The sequence below is a fragment of the Heliconius melpomene genome, chromosome 14, assembly GCF_056956725.1.
Source record: "Heliconius melpomene rosina isolate 202511_hmr_F chromosome 14, ASM5695672v1, whole genome shotgun sequence".
In the NCBI taxonomy this organism is placed as follows: domain Eukaryota; kingdom Metazoa; phylum Arthropoda; class Insecta; order Lepidoptera; family Nymphalidae; genus Heliconius; species Heliconius melpomene.
Window position 1 is genome coordinate 4,857,258 of NC_140402.1, and position 17,592 is coordinate 4,874,849.

The following is a 17,592-nucleotide window of genomic DNA, read 5'->3' on the forward strand; positions in this document are numbered from 1 at the left end:
AATAAAAAATTCGAAGTCGAAGAAAGGAACAAATTTTAATGGGAATGTTTCCCCGACCACCGACCGCTACCGAGACCTCTAAAACTTTACCAAGCTTGCAATTAACGTTGAAATAGATTTTTTTTATCAAAGACTCACTTTTTATTTGTATAACTTTACACTTCTCTTTGAAACGTTGGATTATATAAAAAGTTTCTCGTGATTTCTACATTTCATTATTTTTGGGGTTTCGTACCTAAGAATAAAATAAAAAGCGGATATAGATACTACGTACACGCTTATGAGGTTAGTTCGTCTTTCTGTCTGTTAGCCTATTGAGACATTTTTAATAAAGACACGTGGAGATCATTAGCTAAAATTAATTAAATTATCGAATATCGATCTCTATACTTTTAAGAAAAAAAGTAAAATTTAGAAGTTTACTTTTCTGTCAACACAATACATTTACGCTTATTTTTTGCCGCGTTTATCTTAGAAATTTACCATGTAATCAAAATGTATAGAATACTTCTCGCTGATCTAGAAACATGAAACGAAAAAAAAATTTCATCTCCTCGAGTGGGAATCGAACCTACTACCAGTCGATTTTACAGTCGCACTGTGCCCCTGAACCACGACTGGCCATTATTTTCAATACTATTAATAAATTCTCAATTAAATGCATTTTTTTTCGTGTGCTCCCTAAACGATCGTCCAATTAAATTATAGAACCGTGCTTTGAGAGCAATATCAGTTTCATAAAACGCTAACTAAATTAAGAGTTTTATCGGGATTTCACCAATTTTAACTCCATTTTGAATACGGATCAGCATTTTGTTGTTTTACGAAATTCTCTTTTGGAAATGTTTCATTTTTTTATTTCATAACGAACAAGAGACATTTAAAATTCTCTTTAGTAATAATATAGTAATAATTGAGGGTTTATATGAATTGTATAGTATGTACTGCACTTAAAAACACTGGTAATCGGTTTTGTTTTTTATATTTTACATGTGAAATTTTTATTCGTTAAAGTAAGTACTGGATGAGGCCAGTTCACTCGAGGATATGAAATATTTAATATTTCTTCGCTCTAGCGTCGAGGCGAAGCACGGCGTTGAATTCTGTCGCTCAACCATGCAATACCTACAGAATTTGACGGAAAGTGAGCAAAGAAATTGTCTTAATGGGAACGAAGCGTCTTAACACTAAATTTTTCGTGCTTTTTCTTTTGTTTATTGGGGAAAAATATTTTATTAAGATTATTAACCAAATCAAGTTGGTTATTTTACGAAATCTGACTAGTTCATGAAATGCTCGGGCATATCAAGAAATCGTCCATTTTACTATATATATGGCCACGACATATATATTATATAGAAATTCACATGGTAAGTTCAAATGGTTAATTAAGGATATTCAATAAAAAAGACAGTGAAATTATATATGTTTTGGACTTTATTCTGGCTACAAAGTAAAGTGTAAAAAATGTGATGAAGATAACATAGGAAGAAAGCGGCATTTCTCGCATCATTGTCTTTTATCTGGACTATAAACCTCCGAACAACAAAACGGAAATATGGTATCAGAACGAACGTAACGTTTTGTGAGATCCATCAGCTCGTGACAAGTTTTAGGTCAATATCGGATATGTAAGGAAAAATGCTGTCTTTTATAAATTTGTTAAACTTAACTCATTTTCCACATATAAAAGGGTAGATCTCGAGAAACTAACGTAAAGCCCCATTCTTCATTTTCTTATAATTACGAAACATTGCGTGTTAAGTAGCGGAATTATAAAGAATGGTTTTCTTTATCGTCATTATTATCATCGCCTCGAGCAGCGATCAAACCCACTACCATCGCGTCTACACTGAAATACTGTCCACAATGGACTCAAATCCAAATCTTAATTAAAATTAAATTAAATCAGCGTCACGCTGTATCCCGCACAGAGCAGGGTAAGCAGAAAGAACCTAGTGTTAGGACACTCCGTTTCCCACTTGCTGTCGAATTCTGGAGGCATTGCATTTTGACTGGCAGAACTCAAGGCCGCGCTTTGCCTCGACACCAGAAAAGAAGAAGTGGAAATATAAATTTAAATAAATATTTCATCTCCTCGAGGGGGGAGATCAAACTCACAACACGACCCCAAAACAAGATTTAGGGGCCCCAAATCTAAATTAAAATTTCTTAATTAAAAAAAATTTGAATTTCCTCTATCAGTTAACGTTGAGTGGGGACACTAAGATGTGCCAATGGATCCATGAGCACGCGGTGGACTGGATACACAAAGCGCCCGCGCTCGCCGGACTTGCACTCAACTTGTTTTTCCTCATCAGGATTATGTGGGTAAGTGGATATTGTTTATTGAATTGTACTTAATTTAGGAAAGTTTTAATTAATTTAATTCTAATAATTATTAAAATATTTTATTTGTAATTCTACGCAATTATTTTATACCATATATGTAAATATGTAACAATTATTATTTGAAACTTTTTATAATATATTTATTTATTGATAAAATTATATCAATTTGAAAAAAATATACATAAAAATAGTTATAAATATTATTAATAATCACTCTATAGGAAGATTGTACAAAAAGAGAAGTATATATTACGTAAGAAAAATTCATCAGCAGGAGAAAATTGCATTCATGAAATTTAATTAAATTCTTACAACTCTTAGTTAACTAGAAATTTTCAACGGTAATCAAAGAGTGTTCAAAGTTCTGTCTAAATTATTTACTAAAAGTAAAAAAAATATCTAAATTTAATTTTATTTCTCTATAAAACAGGTACTAATAACAAAATTACGTTCAGCAAACACATTAGAAACAGAGCAATACAGGAAAGCGACGAAGGCGTTGCTCGTGCTGATCCCGCTGCTGGGTATCACGAACCTGCTGGTGCTGTGCGGGCCGAGCGACGACTCGTGGTTCGCCCACGCCTTCAATTATATACGAGCGTTGATGCTTTCTACACAGGTCAGTTTTATTTTTGGTACTACTGCTATCATATTAATATTATAAATAGTGAATATACGTTTGTTTGTTACGCTTTAACGCCAAAACTACTCAATTGATTATCATGAAACTTTGTACACAACTTTTTAAAGGTATAAGAAAGGATAATTTTATAAAAAAAATATTTTAAAAAGTTTATGCTTTGGCAATTACAGAAATCATTTTTTTGGAGGTTTTTAAAATATATGATTAATATTTGTACATTTTTTAACTTATATATAGTACATATAGAAGCGTTATATAATTAAAATATACAATATAATTATATACTACAGCTTAATAATAATACGATTTACAAGAACAACTCAAATAAAGCTATAAAGACATTAACCCCCAAAAAAAGACCAATACACCCCTAAATACCATTTGATAGCATCACTAAGCGAGTACGCAATCGACACCCTCACCAGATGAAATACAAATACCCTTCCATGATAAATAGTGGGGGAGATCCTATAAATAAACTAAATCGGATCATTTATCTCCGATTTCATAGTAAATAGCAAAAGTAAGTCAATCCTTCAGCCAACGCCTTCTGATTTGTAATCTATTTGTAACTCCATTATACTGTTTATGTTTAAGATGAAAATTTTGACCAAGTAAAATCGTTAGATTTAAAGTAAATTTAGTGGATATTTATATGCAAAACTAGAGACCTCTTCGCATGGTTAAAAGAAGAAGAAGAAGAAGAAGAAGAAGACAAACAAGCTTTGTCTTATGTCTAATCATGCCATGGAAATGAACATATTATATTTAAATTTAAAGATCTTTTATGGCGTTGATTTGCACCACTCAACACGTAATGTCTCCAGAATCCGATGGAAACTGGGGAACGGAGTATCTTAACACAAGGTTCCCTCTGTGTACCTCAGTGCCCTGCTGTGTGCGGGATAAAGCGTGAAGCTGATTTTGATTTTATTTTATTTAAAGATCTTTTGAAACACGCTTCGAACTCACAACTAACGAATGTTAGTTGGACATTTTGCTACTGAGTAATGATTGCGGAAAAAATATAAGTATTTTATAAAAATAAGAATAAATAGAATTAAAAAAAAATACAATCGAATTGAGAACCTCCTTTTACAGAAGTCGGTTAAAAATATATTCATACCCATTTTCTTAAAGATGTCAGAATAACATGTTGTTTTTGTGTTGTCTCCATCGAATAAGTTATTCTAAAGTAAAAGTCCTTCGAAAAACAAATTGACTTTACCGAAACTTAAAGAGTCTAATCCCTCTTTTAGCTGCTTAAAATCGTCTTAAGAGGACGCGAGCTCGTTTTATACAAAGTTTGTTTTTGTTTTGTTGAGTTCAGAGAAAAATTTATTCGAGTAACTCTTAACTGAGATTTTCTTTTTTTAATTAGAACATTTTGATAAACTGTAAATAATTTTACCGTAGAAAAAATTATAAGAAACGACCAATTATACAAAAAAAATACACCCATATTGACCGCACATCATCTAAGTATTTAAATTTGTACAATTATGTTTTTGTACAAAAATTAGGCTTACAAAATCATTTTAGATGAAACAGTAGTAAATGCTTTTAAATTAATTGTTGATTTATTTATCTATATATTTTTTTCTTTCTCAAATTCATGGTTATTTTTCACTATAATTCTAAAAGTGCGATATATATTTTTGCATATTGATCAAATCTTCATTCTATAATTTTCTTCTGGCAGAGTATTTATTAGATGCTTTTATAGAGTAATTTTGTCAGCAAACTGTATAATATCGGGAGTAAAATTCATAGCTACGACGTGCCAAAGTAGATTTTAGTCTAGGAAATTCATATTTATTGTCGTTCGTGTTGTTGGGGTTTTGGTAACGGCAATGGTATCTTAAAATACATTTACTTATAAATAATTGTTGAACGGTCAGTGTGTAGCCACTTTGAGTTCTAACGTAATAGTAGATTTGGCAGCTCGTCCCCATGCTACTATATAAGAAGTTAGAATATATTCTCAAAGGAATTTGTATATTTGTAATATCTGTTTTATATTTAGGACTTTTCTTAGACTTTTAAAGAGTTATTTTTTGTGTCTTATTAGTGATATGTAAAAATCAAATCAAATTAGCTTCACGCTGTATCCCGCACACAGCAGGTTAGACAGAGGGAACCTAGTGATAAAACACTCCGTTCTCCAGTTTCCGCCCAATTCTCGAGGCATTTTGAGGCAATTTGGGGCAAATTAAAAAAAAAATATTAATAAAAGTAAGATAATTTATACAACCCGCATGTAAAAAGCTCTAACAATACAACAGAAGTTTCAACTGATATTGCAAAAACAATACGGTGGTTCGCCAACAATTGATGTTCCAAATATTGTATGGAAAGTTCTTTAGAAGTGTATAAAAACAGTTTTACAGCTGTTGTCAAAATGAACATTGTTTATAATATATTATTATTGTTTTGCAAGAAGAAATCAGCTTCCCGCTGTATCCCGCACACAGCAGGGTAGGCAGAGGGAACCTAATATTAAGACACTCCATTCCCCATTATTCACTGAATTCTGGAGGCAATGTGTGTTGAATGGCGTAACTCAACACCGCGCTTTGCCTTATGAAAATATTAATTTAGATAATTATTTAATTTCCTCTAGTGGAAATCGAACCCTCAATCAGTTACTTTCCCACTCACACACCTCTGCCACTGTGCCATTTCTAAGAATAAAAACGTCTAAAATATTTACGCTTACATTTTCGAGCCAAGAATTACAATGGGATTTGTTTTCCCAAAAGATTTTCGTAGGCATTCTTTGAAGTGCGAGAGTATTGAGGACTCTTCGCGAATGGAAGTTTTAAATATTTTATTGGCTACAGTTCAAGGGTTTGAAGTGAACAAATGGAATGGTTTTATTGAATAGTGATAGACAATAGTGCTGTTTTAATATTTAAAAAAAACGTTAAGACTTGAATTGAAAATATTATATATAAATTTCCTCGAGCGGGAATCGAACCCAAAACCTGTGGCGTTTACAGTAACATGCTTGAGCTCCTGCACCACGACTGGCCTCAACTAAGTTTTAACTTATTTACGACTATGATCTAAATCCACACGATTAAATTGTACCTTGCCTTGTAATCCTTGCAGTTCTTTATATTAAACTCTTACAAGTTTTAACCTATAATATCATCTCCTCAGGGTTTCACGGTAGCACTGTTCTACTGCTTCATGAACACGGAAGTGCGTCACGCGATAAGATATCACGTGGAACGATGGAAAACCGGTCGCAATATCGGAGGTGGGAGAAGGAGAGGAGCATCTTACTCCAAGGACTGGTCTCCAAGGTCCAGGACCGAGAGCATTCGGTGAGAACTACTTGTTAGATGAGGAAATTTGCATGACTTATGTTATATTTACAATTTTTTATGAATTATATTATTAACTAATCGTCGTCGGCGTGAGTGCAGGACGTTTTAAATGCAAAAATACATTTTTTACAATAGATAATTACTTTTATTAATCATTTTCGCTTTTTTTTCCAAAAATAGAGCTACACTGACGCTGACGTTATATAAGGTTACAGCATGTTTTAATAACACAGCTTCTATCTTTATTTTTCATTGAAAGAACTGCTTGCCTCATTCTTTCTACGATCAGGACTCTCCGTAACTGTTACTCCTGAAGTGTTCTTCTATTTATCATTAATGTGTCACTTGTAACAGAATATTATTTACAATTACGCTAACAGTTGCGAAGATCTGGCCTCCATTACCAAATCCATATTTGATCAGCCATTTTTTCTCGTTAGGCTCACTGTATGAAGATTCATGGACCATCCCCGGATTACGCTGATGCTTACGAAAACGGGCTTTTTGCATTTAAGAAGATGTTTTGAGGTGGACATAATGTGGATTTGGAGTGAAAATTTTTCTATTATTTTTATTTTTGTTGTTCATATATTACTTATACATAATAAATCGATGTTATACGCTTTTATGTCTTACTTTTTTTTCCGCCTGTGCATCTTCGATTTGGAAATTTGCATGCAAGATTTATGCTTGAGGTAAGCATGTTTTGATTAAGTCTTAGAAATTATTTTTAATTTTTTAGCTTACACAACAAGGTAGGGAGAAGGGCATAGTGTTAAGGCACTCCGTTCCCCATTTTCCGCCGGATGCTGGAGATATTGAGATATTGAGATATTGATTGGCGGAACTCCACCGAGCCGAGCTTTGCTTCGACTCCAGAACGAAGAAGTAAAAATATTAAACAACTTTCACAAAAGAAATCTGACATAAGACTATTTCTTTCTTAAAATAAAATAAGTCGGTTTTCAAAGGAACTGTGAATCACTCAAGTACGAAGCTTTGTACATTTTTATTCGTAATTCGCTATATTAATATCATATACTGCATGAGGAAGTCGGGAAATATTTCTCTTATTTAGCTTGGGGGTGTTTGTTGAAATTATAAGCATACTCGTAAAAGCATTAAGATAATTAAATTTTGGTAAGATATGCAATGGGGGTGTGGAGTGTTTTTGTAGCACTTTGAGGTGAAATTAATTGCATTATTTTAATCGCGGTTATAGTGGGTTCTTAAACAGATTAACATTAATGTTAGTTACATTATGTTAGCTACGAGCAGTTAGGTATGTATATCTTATAAGCAATCTGTATAATTCGGTATTCTATACAATGCCACGCCTTCGGTATTATATAGAATACCTAGGCAAAGTTTAAAATAACCACTACCAAAACTTCACAATCAAAATTTCAGGCTTTATAAAATAATGAAAATGGCTCTGTCTCTATAAATCAAGCAATATACTTCAAAAAACCTCGGTTTTTAATATCTAAGTAAAAAAATAGATAAAAATAATTAAATAAATTTGTTTTACACTGTAGGTATACCGCACACAACGGGGAAGGCAGAGAGAGAAGTGTTCAGATATTCCGTTCCCCGAATTACGCAGACCGAACTAATTACTATACCCAATGAACATATTCTGATTTTTCTTACATAGTATAATAAAGGAAAAATATAATAAAACAACAATTATTCTTATACCATGACTATGGGTTAGGTTATACAGCCATCCTTCGAAGCGGGAGTCGGCAGCATCGGAGACGACGACCACAACGCTGCTGGTGCCGCGCATGTCGCTCGCGCCGCACTACGATGGGAGACACCTTCATGCTGTGAGATTATTTTAGCTTTAGCTGTATCCCACATAGATCAGGGTAGGCTGAGGGAACCTAATGTTAAAACACTTCTTTCTACATTTTCCACAGAATTTTCGAGACATTGTATATTGAATACTTTGTTATCAGAGCGGGGAAATTAAATATGAAATAATTCATTCCCCGAGTGAGAATCGAACCCACAATCATACATCGTGGAAACCATTTTTCATGTTCCGGTTTTTCACATATTTTATACGATACTAATTATAATAAAAAAATAGTTTTAACAGAATATAATATTTTCCATTTAAAAAGAGCTTTTAAAAATATAAAAATTATCAACCTATGCGCAGGACTACATAACAAGCGGGAGTGCGAGTGGGGATCAGTCTCCGGTGTGAGGCGGGGGGCGGGGGAGGCCCTCGCGCCTGAACACACTCCACGAGGAGGACGCTACACCCTCCCCCGCCTTTGCAAACCAACCGAAAACTCCTAAGTCAGCCCAATCTTCCATATCTCCTAACTCTACCAACCTTCCTACATCTTCCAATAGTCACCATTCGTACGCCTCCCTGACTTTCCATAACTCACATGCAGATTTTCATGGTTTCAATGATATAGGAAATGATAGGTTTTCGTCTATTAATTCTTAATTTGGAGATGGCTGAATTGACTGAAATGGATAATTTAATCATTATTATCACCTTGAAGAGAAATTTCATCGAGGAATATTTTAAGAAATATATTATAAATTTCAACGTAGCGGGAAAATAATCGTTATCCAAGAAGACGGATGGTTTTTCTATGTTTCCTAAAATATCTTTCTATCCATAAAGTAAAAATATCATATAAAAAACAGTTTAAAAATGTCAATGCATTTATTGAGATTTATTTAATAACGTGGAAACGAAAAAAACAAGGTTTTGGCAAGAAAAAAAAAAAAAAAAGAGATTGAATCAAGTATAATATTACTAAAAAACATACTATACAATTATACATATTATAGGTATTACATAATTTCATTGTATAAAATTTTATTATTAATGTAAATATTTGCAAGTAATTAGTAAAGTTTTTAATATTTTATTTAAAATATACGCTTTGTAATGATGTAAAAGAGTATAATTACTTGTATTCTAGATTTTTTATTAAATGTGACAAGTGGGTATATTTTGCAATTAATTGTATGTAAATGTTTATATAAGTACATATTTATTAAGCTTTCTATTAGATCAAATAAGCTTAATAATTATATTTTAATTTTTTATAATAACATACCTAATTTTCATAGTTGTTTCTTAACAACCAAAAACTCCTAAGTCAGCCCAATCTCCTATATCTCCTAATTCTACCAACTTTCCTACATCTTCCAAAAGTCACCATTCGTACACCTCCCTAACTTTCCATAACTCACATGATCACTCACTCTTATCTTTAAGATCTTGCAATTGTTAAGCGTTTGCTTTAGATATTTTTGTAAATAAGATTAATATAAAATAAGGAAAAACACTAGTAGCCTGTTTCCTCCTGCAAGTGTCCTGTAACATATCGTACTGAATCATTTCCTTTATATATCTCCTACTTTAGTTGTAAGTTTTTGATTTAAAAAATGTATTTTTTTATAGTTTTCCATTAAAGTTTTTGTATATATATAGGTAAGTAAAAGTATATAAGAGTAAAACCAACTTATAGACGAAATTAAAAAATATATATAAAAATACAATAATATCTGGTATGATTGTAAATTTTAGAGGAAAACTGTTATAGTAATAATAATTCGTAATAATAGCACTAGTAATAATATTTTATGGATTTAAGCTTTTAAAGATATTATGGATACGTATTTATAAACTGGTTTCAAGTTTGCGATGGATCCTGAGATACCGTTTTTATTCTTTCATTATAATCGATGAATGAAGCATCTCAAGATCGATCTCAGAGTTGAGAGCGGCTTATAAATACGAGCCTAAAAAAAGCGTTTCTTAATTGTCATACAAACAAAAAATTATAATTAAACTTTGTAAATAATCATTAACTTGCATCAAACCTTTATACCTCAACAAATATTCCATACATTCGCTAAATCTATGAAATCTCAGTACAAAATATAAACATAAAAAAATATATTTATTATATTATTAAAAAAACGGGTAATAATTAGAGAACTGTGAATATTTATTATCAAAATCAATATTATTAATTAAATAATATTTTTTGCCACAATTATTTAAAATAAGCCCAATCTACCTTAACGTTGCCAAAGCTTTGTTACATTTATACTTAGAAATACATAAGCATAAGTTAATTAAGTAACTGAATTGGGAAAAAAAACGCTATTTGTATAGTAAATCGTAATAATTTTATTACAATATTATTTATAATAGAATAAAGGAGCATTGCTTGTGTATTTTCTACTATAGATAAATAATATATTACTATTTTAAATGTAAATAAATGGTATATGAGAAATCAATAATTATGTGTTTTTTGATGTCACTTATGTGTTTTACACACACATAGTTTTTGCTGGTATCCTCTCAAATAAATCAGTGTGTACTCGTATGTATATTTATTAAATGTATGTAAATGTTTATATATTTAATAAAATATTCCATAAATGTGTGTTTTATTAAAAACAAACAAATTTTTCAAATTAAAAATATTTCAATCAGTCTCAGGAAAATCTCAGGAATCTTTAATTTAACGTATGAATTTCAAAGTCCGTTCTGTGTTTCTCTTTCAAATATTTCGCATCCCTTTTCATAGTAGTTTTTCATTTTGCAATATTTCAAAGTCGTTTATCGTAAAAAACGTATTCTATGAATTTTAGCTCAAAAATATACATAACAATAGATTATTATATTTATAATGTATATAATCTATATAATATATAAAAGGACTTGTCCTCACTGACTGAGGTAAGACGCACGCACAGCCGTAACCGCTGTGCGTAGAAACGTTAAATTTGGACAGATGTTTACTTTCAAAATCTGGACATCCACTAAGAAGGGATTTTGAAAAATTTGAACTCTAAAGGGGTGAAATAGGGGTTGAAAACCGATTTTTATAAAATGTGATATTTAGATTTTTAAGAATATTTAATTGAACACATGTTTCATGATTTTCTAGAATTCACCTCCTAAGGGTGCAAATAAGGGGTTGAAAGTATGTATGGAAAAAAATTTAAATCGGCACCGATTTTTATAAAATTTGAAATATAGACTTAAAAATATTTCATTGAACAAGTTTTTATGGTTTATTATAATTCACCCAAGAGTACAAATAAGCATGTGAAGCTGCGCGCGTCCACTAGTACGTATAATAAGTAAAAGAAAAAGATAAAAGAATATTAAACGATATAATTTAATAAATTTAATCTCATACTCCACAAAACCCCAGACAAACATATTTGATTAAAGTACAATCGCTTACGTTTGAAAGGGAAAAAATGCTTGCTTATTCAATTATAGCACATTTCTTTTGAATTTCTTTGCCTTCATTCTTCGTCTCGCATTTTGCAGGGTAAGTGGAGAAATTTTCTTATACATACATTAAAAAGCGAAAGGTGAATTGTTTGCTTTTGACATTAAATCAGCTTTATGCTGTATCCCACAAACAGCAGGGTAGGCTGAGGAAACCTAGTGTTAAGACACTCCGTTCTGCACTTTCTGCCGAATTCTGGAGGCAAATAGAGTGGAAATGTCACTCGTGATTTAGTCTTTCAATCAAATTGAAGCCGATAAAAAGGACTTATACAAGTGTAACCCTTCGAGCGTTCAATAAAACGTCCATTATTGAATTCCGTTCCTCAACACAATAGGCTAAATCCCAAAAATCCATTAGTCTACACAAAACGGGTTCCCTTAAAAATGTATACATCTAAATAAAAATCTTAGTGAAAATAAATGTTAGAATGATTTTAAGCCTTCATTCTCTACGCGTTTTAGCTACTAATTTATAAAAAAACTGATTAAACAAAAAAATTACATACATACTTTTTATATAAAAAAAGATATAAAATTCGTATGAGAAATATGTAACATACTATTATAGTAAAGAAACAAAATAAATGAAGTAAATTAAAAAATATTTCTCCATGTTTTTCAGGGATCTTCTTTGCATTTTTCAAGGAGTGCTCTTGTAATTTCATCTTAATGGAAGCGTATTTTCTAAAGATCGTTATCATTTTGAAACTTTATCTCAAAAAGAATGTCCTTCAACGCCTACCTCAAAGCTCGTTTCCCTTATATTTTTTAAATATATAATATTTCTTGTTATTTTTATGCGCAACTTTTAACAAGTTTCCAATAAGGATATTCTGGAGGTATTGGTGATATTTGACTACAATTATAAGGGTAAGATAAATAAATAATTAATGATTATTAAAGGCTTAGGGAAAATCTAATGATCAGATAAGGCCAATTCTTTCTTTATTTTCCGCTTAATTTTAGTCGTCGCGTAGGAACACAGGCGTGTAAACACGACAGGTTTAATTCCCACTTGAGGAAATGAAATATTTAATATTTTCATTTCGTCGCTCTGATGTCAAGGCAAAGCGCTGTGTTGATTTCCATCACTCCACATGCAATGCCTCCAGAAATCGGTGGAAAATGGGAAACGAAGTGTCTTAACACTAGGTTACCTCCGCCTACCCTGCTGTGTGCGGGATATAGCGTGAAAGTGATTTATTTTTATATTGTAAAACTATTTTAGCACTTGTGAATTGTCTTACGTTCTTGGATGGTTAACTACCACAGGCTTTTACAGGCTGTATTAAAATTATTTCACGACTAATTTTTCACAGATTTTTGTACAGGCAGAGTTATTCTTATAATAGTAATAATGATTTGGTTTAACATAATTTATTTTAACTTAACTGATATAAATTAAGTTCATATTGGGTAATGTTTCAAGTAAGTTAGTAGCCAAGCGCCTGACGAGATTCATATTAACAAGTTAGATTAAAACATACATCAGACACTTCTTATCTTTAAATATTTAGCAAAGTTTATTTATTAGACTTGACTTATTATTAGAATTAATGTAAATTTAAGCTTACTGAATTAATTTAATTAAATTGTTTGGGGAGTAAAATAAACAAATTTATTTTGTAAACTACAAATATAAGCTTATTTTTGTCTATGCAATATCTAAATATATTATTTTTCGTTTTTTTCCTTTATTTGTATTGTAAGATCTTACTTCTTCCTAAATTTTATACCGTTTTCATACTAAATGAACCAAAAATGATATTAAGAAACCTTAAGCAAGAATAAGCATAAATCGACTTTTTTGACTCTAGCACTTTATTCGATTTATTCATGTAAGTAAATTCGTTTACAAGGAACTCATATGAGTCTATATTGAGGCAATATTTACGTAAGGTGCTTCGAAATTTGATAAAAAATATCATTACACTCCCCCAGTTCTATATTGGTAGGAAATGATATTTGGCCCGAATAACCTTTTCTTGTGAATTTCCTGTGCTATAGATAGGCAATATTTAGATTCAATGAAGTTAATAATTTCATTTTTTTTACGTTACCTCTAGCGTAGAAAGATAAAGATATTTTTAGATTTGCTATCAGTCATATTTATGGTACTCTTTACATAGTATGGTAGATACTAGGCGCTTTAAATTATAAATATTAATTTTACTTCGAAAATAAAAACGAGTTAAACATGTATATTTATTCCCCATCTATATATATAAAATCGAAAGGTCACTCACTCATCACGAAATCTCAGAAACTACAAGTGCTAGGAATCTCAAATTTTGCATAGGAGTTATTTATAGGACGTAGGTGCTCGCTAAGACGGGAATTTGCAATATTCGACTTCTAAGGGGTTGTTTTTGGGGTCGAAAGTTTGTATGAAACTTCGTTACTACAAATGCTAGGAGCCTCAAATTTTGCATAGACGCCACTAGGACGTAGTCATGGAGACAGAAATTAATAATAACGTAGTTCACGCGGGTGAAACCGCGAGCGGACCGCTAGTAATATATACTAGTCAAAACAAAATAAGGGCCACTACGTATTTTTGCACTTTGGGTTAATTTATTCACATGAATGCAATCTTGAGTGGTTGATACTTATGGTACGTTCAACTTAAGTACCAGTAAGTGTTACCAAGTTCTATTTGAGTATACTGCCAGCAAAAAATTTAAAAAGTAGGTAGATTTAGAGATTTATTGAAACCACTTGATTTTACCCTTATTTAAGTTGATAGTTAAATTCAGTCAAAGGTTGGAACTAGTCGTGTACAGTTCAAATAATGTTTAACTATCGTGTTAATTGATCTTTTGCGAATACTATGCCACGTATTCGACGAGATATGGACTTGCCAACCATAATCAGAGCTGTAACTTTAATTCAAGAAGGACATTCACAGCGGTCTGTAGCTCTACAGCTCGGCTATTCACGAAGAGCGATCCAAAATGGTTGGAATCGTTTTAAAGAGAGGGGAACGGCATCCAGTAGACGAGTATCAGGCAGAATTAGATCCAACACCGCGCAAGAAGACCGCTATGTTCTCTTGACTGCGCGAAGAGAGCGTTTTATCACCGCTCACTGCTTACAAAATCGCTTGCGACAAGTCACAGGTGCCCGTGTTAGTGATCAAACAATTAGGAAATGGTTGCACGAAGACCAGCAGTTCTCCAGAAGACGAATATTGCGAATTTCACTAACAAGTGCTCATCGTGCAAACCGATTAGCGTATGCAAGGCAATATCTTGCCTGGGACATAAGTGACTGGAGCACAGTGTTGTTTACTGATGAGAGTAATGTGATATTTTTTAATGATGATAGGCGCATTAGTGTTTGGAGACGTGAAGGTGAGCGATTTTCAGATGCTTGCATCCTAGAAAGTGACAGATTCGGGGGTCCCAATGTGATGGTGTCTATCGGGTACAATTGAACTAATAATCCTAAACGGAGGCACTGTAACAGCTCAGCGATACATTGAAGAGGTTATCAGACCTCATGTGGTGCCTTTTGCTCAGAGAATTGGTGCAAGATTCAAGCTGATGCACGACAATGCACGCGCACACACCGCTCGAGCCACCAAAACAGCTCTAGAGGAGGCTGATATTGAGGTGTTCCCTTGGTCTGCCAACAGTCCAGACCTCAACCCGATAGAATACATGTGGGATCTACTCAAACGAAGCGATCGAGTACTGACCGGCCCGTACATAACGAGCCACAGCTTATTGAAGTGCTGAAATCAAGCTGGGAGCAAATTCGTCAAGAAACTGTACGAAAATTGAAAGTGTTCCTTACAGGCCTCAGGATTGTGTACAAAAATGAGGAGGACACACACGATACTGAAGACAACAAAAAAAAAAGCTTTAGAAATGCTAAAAGTGGTTGAAAGCTTTATGAGCGGGAGTGAATTTTTTGTCAAAATTGCATAGTTAATTGAAAAAATTCTAAGTTAATTTCATTGGATCGATTTTAATTAAATTTTAAGTTAATTACATTAGAAAATGGTAAAGCTAGTGAACTTCATCATTTTCTAATACCTAAGTCCTAGTAACACATAAATATACTTGAAAATTGCAGTGGCCCTTATTTTGTTTTGAGTAGTGTATAATATTAAAGAAAACTTGCAAAAATTATAAAACATGAATATTGGAAATATTATCTAATATTTAGATTATTAATATCAGTAATGAGATATTAATTTATCACATATTTCGTGCTATTCTCGATACTTAGGTATTTGTATAATATACTTACAAGATCAGGCCAGGTCAAAGATCTTCAATTATGTCATAAAAACAGTTTTCCAAGATATATTTATATATATTAAAATTTCTTTGAATTAAGATTGCTAATAAAAAATATTAGGCGCTACAGCGCTGGCAAGTTTATCTGCATGGAAGTTTTTTTTACTTTCGTTTCGTTATTTATTATTTACAGAAATGATTTTTTTTGTATGATTTTGATAAAATTTTAAATTGTGGGAATTGACTGTCTTAACATTAAGTTCTTTTTGCCTACCCTGATATATGCAGGATACAGTGTAAGCTGACAGTTTTCTTTTGATTATAGTAGCAAAAAAAAAATCTAGACTAAAAAATGAGTACAGGACGCTACTCTACGCTACGCCGGGCTCTTGCTTAGGAGTTCTGCCAATCAACACGCAGTACCTTGAAAATTCGGCTGAAAATGGGGAACGAAATGTATCAACTCTAGGTTCCCTCTGCCTACCCTTCTCTAAGCGGGATACAGCGTGAAACGGACGAATTTACATTTAAATTTCAAATCTCACTTATTCCATATAAGTCAAACTTTGAGCAATAAATATCTCACAATTATGTTATTAAGTCACTGAGAGAATATATTGCAGGAATATTAAACTAGGAGCGCACCAAATCTTCTAAGTAAAGCAATTCATCAAACTCGTGTCGAAGTTTCCATCATCCATCAAATAATACATACCTGGCATGATTCATACATTTTTAACATTATATACCTTTTGGGTTGTGAAACGTTGTTACTAGCTTCCCGCTGTATCCCGCATGTAGCAGGATAGACAGAGGGGGCCTAGTGTTAAGACACTCCGCATCCCACTTTTCGCCGAATTCTGGAGGCATTACGTGTTAATCAATCTATAGCGCAGAACGAAGAATTATTTGACTTCGTATACTAAAAACTTTTAGCGTTTGATGGTAAAGATTAGAAATCATTATAAATTATTATTAACGAAAATAATAAAAAAACATAATATTTCAAACTTTCCCAAGCTCCTGTACTGCCTCGTATACATATATCATAATACGAAACCCTTAATGTTCCTTTGTACCCTTTGTAAATACTTTGGGAACGCTAAACAGAGGCAAAATTCCAACTACCAACATAAATTTTCTTTCTTCTTTTGCTTGAGAAAAATAAACTTGTAAAAAAGATTTTGATTATTATTTTTTAGAGTATTTCATATTAAAATGTTATAGTTAGGCCATATACTATAGTACAAACAAGACTAGGTTTTTTATACGTTGTTAAAATTTGAAAGCATAGGTGTATCCCATTAAATGATCTTATGGATTTTTAACATACGCTATAAACTCAGTTTAAAAAGTTACTTTTAATTTTATAATCGATACCAAATGAAATCTGCAATATAAAATCCCATACAGTATAATTATTTCCATTTATTTCCAAAGAGAGAGAGTGAGAGAGGAATTTTGCGGAATGGTCAATGGAATCAAGGTCACCAATCGCTTTAAAAGCTTTCAATTCTGTAATATTCAATCAGGTTTAGGTTACCAGAGGCAGGAAATGGAAAATAAAAAATATTTAATTTTCTTGAGTGAGAATCGAACCCGCAACCTAACGTGCTTACAGTCGAAGACTGCGCCACGACTAACCTCAATTACCTATTAAATCAATGATTTCAGCAATTTCTAAACCAAACCTTGCATTATTTAAATCAATTT

General features: G+C 32.2%; 1 protein-coding gene across 10 annotated transcripts in view; it reads left to right on the forward strand.

The window, feature by feature from the left end:
- The window catches only part of Dh44-R2 (Diuretic hormone 44 receptor 2), a 166,282-nt gene extending 157,218 nt beyond the window's left edge, over positions 1-9,064 (forward strand). For 8 of the 10 annotated variants that reach the window (XM_085197033.1, XM_085197032.1, XM_085197037.1 and 5 more), the window contains 5 exons: positions 2,206-2,331; positions 2,783-2,971; positions 6,161-6,327; positions 8,048-8,162; positions 8,501-9,064. In XM_085197033.1, coding sequence (XP_085053159.1) covers positions 2,206-2,331; positions 2,783-2,971; positions 6,161-6,327; positions 8,048-8,162; positions 8,501-8,548 — 645 coding nt within the window. In that variant the 3' untranslated portion in view covers positions 8,549-9,064. Of the gene's footprint in view, positions 1-2,205; positions 2,332-2,782; positions 2,972-6,160; positions 6,328-6,770; positions 6,960-8,047; positions 8,163-8,500 lie in introns of those variants that run through there. The other 2 variants (XM_085197040.1, XM_085197039.1) reach the window with 1 other exon arrangement.
- Positions 9,065-17,592: the final 8,528 nt, after the last annotated feature.